This window comes from Phoenix dactylifera, chromosome 11, assembly GCF_051530095.1.
Source record: "Phoenix dactylifera cultivar Ajwa chromosome 11, Ajwa_hap1_PhDact_Kaust_v1.1, whole genome shotgun sequence".
Classification (NCBI taxonomy): Eukaryota; Viridiplantae; Streptophyta; class Magnoliopsida; order Arecales; family Arecaceae; genus Phoenix; species Phoenix dactylifera.
Genome location: NC_143200.1, coordinates 29,375,221 through 29,382,076, shown reverse-complemented (window position 1 = coordinate 29,382,076; position 6,856 = coordinate 29,375,221). Strand labels below are relative to the sequence as shown.

The 6,856-nt window shown below is 55.8% G+C and overlaps 1 protein-coding gene across 1 annotated transcript; it reads left to right on the top strand.

The window, feature by feature from the left end:
• Positions 1 to 1,072: 1,072 nt before the first annotated feature.
• ATL43 (RING/U-box superfamily protein) lies at positions 1,073 to 3,589 on the top strand. The gene has a single exon (XM_008801211.6). The coding sequence runs from the start codon at positions 1,081 to 1,083 to the stop codon at positions 2,671 to 2,673; it is 1,593 nt and encodes a 530-aa protein (XP_008799433.4). The 5' UTR covers positions 1,073 to 1,080; the 3' UTR covers positions 2,674 to 3,589.
• Positions 3,590 to 6,856: the final 3,267 nt, after the last annotated feature.

Sequence of the window (6,856 nt, the reverse complement as noted above, 5' to 3'; positions counted from 1 at the left end):
TATTGAAGCCATAGCACTTGATGCACATGTGGTTACATCATACGCCAAAAATGCATTGGTTGGTATTGTTGCCACTAAATCTTGAGCAGAGGTCGGAGCGCTGCTAAACTTGCTCTAAGGTCGATGGGAGTCGAACTGATAAGGTGACCGAGGTAAAGAAGAACTGATCGCCTTCGAAAATGACCTACAAAAATTTACTTGCTAGAAAGTTTTTGACGGAAGATCCGCCGATATTTAAGTCAGAATAATAAGGCAACAGTATGGAAAGAAAAAAAATTTGTAGAGTAAAATCTCTGAATGAGCTTCTTTTAGGACTTTTGGGCCATCCATTTATACAAGATAGTGTACGGAATCGTTATCCAATTTGATGCAATGTACTTTAATTGTAAAGTAATAATCAATTGCGCGTTTGCAATATAGAAGCCGTTTTGTGTGAGCGGCTAAAATTATTAACTACAGTACTACTAAAATTATTAGTTTTTATTTACATGCGGATAATAATTTTTTTGGGTTTTGTTTGAGAAAATCGGTATAATCCGTGGGGTCTAATCCGAGGCTGAGATGCCTACCTTTTCCCATTAGGTATAAGTTACATTAAATGCCATGACCATGTGGAATATTGCTCCCAAGATTAAAGGGCGCAAGTGAGAAGGACTACTCATCATTTGTAGGTGATTCCATTAATGTTCAATCCGTTCAGTTTCATGTGAACCAATCCACCTTGGCAGTAAGCCATTTAGCCTCCACCTTCAGAGTTCAGACTTAGCTGGCAAGTCTTAGCCGGAGTCGCCTTGAAATCAACGAGATGGCAGCCAGGTAAGCGCTATAACTCCACGTCATAATGGAGAAGTTCACGTGCTCTGTTTGTTTTTAAACCTGTTCCAATATTAAGGCATCATTTAATAGCCCAGCGAGCAATTCGTTCCTCCTCGAAACCCCATTCGCCCAATTTCCATTCCCAATCTACCCTTCCTAACCATCGCCATCCCAGCCATTCAACCCCGGGCGGGTCAGTAATTTCCTAGAAATCCGGCACCAAAAGATGACATTCATGCTGGCCTCATTCTTAAATGCCGTTAAATGCTCGAAACCGGGGTTGTGTCCTCCAGACGCCTGCTTCCTATCAGGTGGCGGTGCTGCGACATCGGAGGTGGCGGTCACCGGATTCCCAGGGACCTCCTCCCGTTCCTCCCCTCTCCTGCCCATAAACTGTTACAGGCCGCGACGCACCGTTCTTCTATCCTCACCGCGAAAAGAAATATAATAAAGAAAAGGAGGCAGAAAACCGCACCACCGTTGGGTTACGAGCGCCAAGCTTTTGTCCTCTGGACCTCATCGCCGGATCCAGACCCCGCCCTCTATAAAACCTTGTGTCAACCTCCATTCCGCTTTTGTGAGAGAGAAGCAGGGGATATGGGGGTCTACTGGAACCTGGGGCTCTGCTTCTTCCACCTGCCGCGTCTTCTCCTAGCGGAGGACGCCACCTCTCCTGCCGCCGCCGTTTCGGCGGATTCCATCGCCACCACCAGCCCCTCCCCCTTCATTTCTCCGCCGTCGGCCAGATCGTCCTCCGTCGCCCCCTTCCGGCCCAGCATCGCCGTCATCGTCGGCGTCCTTACCGCAATGTTCTCCCTCACTTTCCTCCTCCTCCTTTACGCTAGGCACTGCAAGCGGACCTCCGCCGGTTATGGCGGTGGTGGTGCGTCGGGATTTTCGGCCGCCGCTGAGAGGCGGAACTCAGGGGTAGAGCGGGCGGTGGTGGAGTCGCTGCCGGTATTCCGGTTCGGCTCGCTCCGGGGCCAGAAAGAGGGGCTGGAGTGCGCGGTGTGCTTGAACCGGTTCGAGCCGGCGGAGGTGCTCCGGCTCCTTCCGAAGTGCCGCCACGCCTTCCACGTCGAGTGCGTCGACACCTGGCTCGACGCCCACTCCACCTGCCCACTCTGCCGCGTCCGCGTCGACCCAGAGGACGTACTCCTCGTCCCCGAACCCCGCCCCCTGCCGGATCCCGACCATCCCTCCGCAGCAGGCGGAGAGAAGTCGCCGCGAGACAGCAAGGCCGCCGGCGAAGCGGCGGCCGCGATCCCGAACCCCTTCGGCCGGCGGATCTCCGGCCGGCACTCCTCCGCCGGGGAGAGGTGCAGCAACTCCATACAGATCATCGTCCAGCGGGCCGACCCCGCCGATCGAAGGTCGGCGGACTCCGCATCCGCGCGCCGCGGCGCCGCCGCGGGCGGCTTCGAAGCAGCCAGGGGAAAGGTCCGGAAGGACGGGCTTCTCTTGCCGGCGGAGAGGGAGGAGTTCGAGCGGCGGTGCAGTCACCGAATCGTCGTCTCGTGCGGCGACGTGATGCAGGAGAGATGGAGCGATCTTCGACCGTCGGATCTGCTGTTTTTGCGGTCGGAGATGATCATTACCGACAGTGGAAGGTTCTCAGCGTCCCGGGCGGGCCGGGTCTCGGGCTCCTCCTCGGGCAGGGGCAGGGACGTAATTAGCCCGCGATGCGCATCCGAGATCACGGGGATTACCCGTCTCTCGACCCGAGCTCGCAGCGGCGGCTGCGCACGGCGGGTGGAGGAGGAGGAGCGGACGATGAGGAGGTGGTTGGCATTCGCGGCGAAGCGCACGGCGCGGTGGCTCGGGAGCCGAGAGAGCGACCACGGGCCCAACACCTAGCTTCTGAAGATATTTCTTGTGACGGAAATGCCCACGGATACGATCATTATTTTCCGAGAGGATGCCACGGAGGGAGGCGGGTGGATCTTTTTGAAAGATTCCAGCGGTACGTGGGAGTGGGCAAGTACCACGGGATTCTTGAGTAGTGTCACGTGATGGACCTTCTCGCATTACCGCCGGTCTGGGGACTCGCGGGGACCCTGGCACGAGGGCATGGAGGCTAGCGAGGAGGGGAGAGTTTCGAGCTCTCTCGTCCGCGTGGGCGGTTGTGAAGTCGGGAGACGGTGGTCACCGAACGAGATCCAACGGCTGAGAAACGGGAGGTGACGCGGCGGCTTCTGCGGGATGGCGCTTTTTGTCGGGTGGTGAGGAAAGGTGAGCCGGGCGGGTGGAGAATCCGAGCCGTCCATTTCAATTTCGAGGTGGGGTCCATAGAGCAACAGTGGGAAACGGTAGCCCTGGAACTTTTGATGTGGACAATTGATGGAGAGCATTGAATGGAATCATTGACGTAGATACAAGTTGCATTTCTTTGCGTTTGGTGCAGGAAGCAGAGGTTACTTGCATTTACTGCCAACTTTGTGAATGGATCTCGGGAGGCAGCACGCATGCTGTTTGCTGGTAGCTAAGATGTGAAATATTTGTACTTTTGACTTCAAAATTTTGGATTGAACCGTTGATTGCATATTTGCATGCAAGTTTATGTAAATGTCAATCTGCTAACATCACATCTTTCTCATCAAGTCGTGGCAAATATATTAGTACCATGATTCTATCTCCCAGTTTTCTAGAAAAGAGGAGGGGAAAACTCCAATGGACGTGTTTCAGGGTGATGTGCTTGGAGTAACATTTTGGTGGCTGATATTAAGATATCGCAATGGAGTCATTCATCCTGGATGTTTTGAGTTGATCACTAGTGCTTGCTAGAAATTGATAGGGCCTCGATGGGTCAAGAAACTTGATCTCGTACCAAGGCAGGAATCTGAACGGCAGGCAACTTGATCGATGAAAGCCGAGTCCGGTTCGCAAACGGGACATTTACGTGGCATTTGTTAGAGATCTCATACCAACGTAGGATGGTAGCGGTTTATTTAATGCGATTCTAAAAGCTGTTTCTATCTTTTTGCCACAAAGTCGTATCAAGTTCTTCCCCCCCCACCCACTTTTTTTTTTTTTTTAAGTTGAGCCTATGCTAGAGTCTAGATAGTCGAAAGTCCTTTTCTCGTTAGAGCCTAGATAGCCTAAAGAGTCCATTCAGTAGAATATATTGCTGGTTGGGCCAGCACATGTTCAGCTGCACATAGAAGAACTAAAATTGTGATGAGAGCCCATAAATTTTTCATAATTGTTGGGGGGAATAAAGTTTCCCCCCAAATGACATAAATGCCCCTAAGAAGCCGTACAACCTCCGACCCCGGACAGCCGAAGTCAGCGTCCGACCTCAGAACGCTCGGCCACAAGACGACCGACCCCGAAACCTCCGACCTAAGAGAAACCCCGATGTCCGAGGACCGTACTCTAACACCCCTCCGGCATTTATTGCGTATGGCCGCTGTAATCTTCCGGCACACTCAACAATAAATGCGGATCTCCGGCTTACTCCATAATAAATGCGGATCTCCGACTTACTCCACAATAAATGCGCATGGCTCCTGACATCTACGGATCCCCAGCTCTCCACGGCAAATCGACCCAGCAGGGTCTAGTCGACTATGATAAGTCTCTGATCTCGGCCATACCGCCGACATCAGCGCAATGATTCGCCTGACCGAGCGCCGACCTGAACAACATGCCAAGCCGTACTACGGCCTCGCCCTGTTACATCACAGGTAAACCGACCCCCGCATATAAAAGGGAGCCTTGGCCTCTCAAGAGGGGATTGGAACATTCATACACCCAAAAATCACTGTTTATCTCCTTCTCCCCACTATTTGCCCCCTCCCTGAATTGAGCGTCGGAGGGCCGGCGCCGGAGAACCCGGCCACCGGTTCGTGTGCAGGCACCCGGACGGAGGACGCCGCCAGCCAACGGATCGCCGCCCCGCTGCGAGGACCTGCTGTTCCTTCTCTCCGACCGCCCCGGACGGAGGACGCCGCCCGCCGACAGACCGCCGCCCCGCCGTGAAGACTAACAGTCGCTCCCTCTCCTCGACCGAAGATTGCCCCCGGGTCCAATTTCCAGCAACAGTTGGCGCTAGAGGAAGGGCCCGAGTAGCAGTCATGAAGTTGAGAAGTAAGGGAGCCTCTAACGTCTCCTGGCGTCCCCCGCAAAGTCCTGGACACTCCGTCCAGAATTCTCCAACTCCGGCTGACCCAGCTCCTCAGGTCCAGCCGGAACAGTTCAATGCCCTGGCACAGCAAGTCCAGGCCCTGGCCGCCGCCGTTCAGGGCCTGCGGCGCGTGGAGGCTTTACCGGCACTTCCCTCGCAGGCCCAGGCCCCGCCGGAGTGTCTCCCAAACGGCCCGGTTCTCTCCAGCCAAAATTTGCATGGCTCCTCCAGAGCCAACAATGGAGAACGAGCTTCTCCCAGGAGAGAGTTACCGGGTGAAGGTTTCGACCGGAGACCCCAACTTTCTGAGGCGGAGTCAGCCCCGGATCACCGTGAGCTGGCGCATACCACAGCGACAATCCTACGGGTGGGGGAGCTCGACCGAAAAGTCGAGCATCTGGAGCGCCAGATTGCGGCACTCCACAGCAAGAAGGCAAGACAGGAAGGGGACTTTGAGTTCACTACCAAGTCCCCCTTCTCCCGCCAGATCGAGGACGAGCCAGTTCCCGCGAGGTTCAAAATGCCCCAGGTGGAGCCCTACAGCGGAATCACCGACCCCCTTGACCACTTGGAGAGTTATCGGGCCCTCATGGCCCTACAAGGGTCCTCGGAGGCCATACTCTGCAAGGCCTTCCCAGCAACCCTCCGAGGGACCGCTCGGCTTTGGTTCTCTGGTCCGAAGCCGAACACGGTGTCCTCTTTTGAGCAGCTCGGCAGGCAGTTCGCCACCAACTTTGCTGCCAGCCGGCGCCAGCGACGGACATCAGACTCCCTCCTGGACATCAAGCAGAAGGAGGGGGAGTCCCTCAAAGAGTACCTGGACCGCTTTACCGCCGCCACATGGGAGGTTCGCGAGCTAGACCAGTCGATAGCCATGTCGGCTCTGAAGACTGGGGTCCGCTCCTACCGATTCCTCTTCTCCATCGAGAAGAGCTTCCCGGCCGACTTCACCGAAATGCTGGCCCGAGCCCGGAAGTACGCCAAGGCCGAGGAGGCAGTCGCCTCCAGGCGGGGGGCAATCGAGCCCACCTCGAAGAAGCGGAAGAAGCGCCGCGAGGAGCGCGGTCGACAAAGGAGCCAGTCTCCCCGCCGAGAGAAGAATCTCCCCAGACTGAGGAGCCCGCCCCGTCAGCAGGGGCGACCTCAGCAGAGGACACCTCCTCGTCCGAGGTCTCCACCACGGCCCCGGACGTACCAGGCGAGGTACGAGAACTATACACCCGTCAATGCTCCTCGGGCCGAGATCCTGATGGAAATTGAGGGTCGGGACTTCTTCCGACCCCCGCCTCCTATGCGAGACACGGGATTTCCCCGAAATTCCAGGAAGTACTGCCGCTTCCACCGAGATCGCGGGCACGACACGGAGGACTGCTTCCAACTCCGGGACGAGATAGAAGCGCTCATCAGACGGGGAGTACTGAACCGGTTCGTGAGGAACCGACATGAGGAAAGGAGGCCGGCGGAGAATGTCGCACCAACCGAAAATCCTGGCGGCAACAGGCCTATCGCCGGCACCATCAACATGATTGGGCGGACCTCGGCAGGAACAGCCGCCCAGGGAGCACCCCCGAAGCGCCCACGCACTGATGAAGTCATCTCGTTCTCGGACGAGGACTTAGAAGGGGTCGAGACCCCTCACGATGACGCTGTGGTCATCTCAATGATTGTAAATAGGTTTGATGTAAAGCGTGTCCTAGTTGACAATGGAAGCTCAGCCAACATTTTGTACTACCATGCCTACCAAAAAATGGGGTTGACAGAAGGACACCTCCGGAGAATCAATGCCCCGCTGGTCGGGTTTACCGGAGATGCGGTCCCGGTTGAAGGTGAGGCTAGCTTCCTTGTCACAGTTGGCCTCGCCCCCCGGGAGAGCACTGTGAGGATGGACTTCCTGGTGGTCCGTCTGCCCTCGGT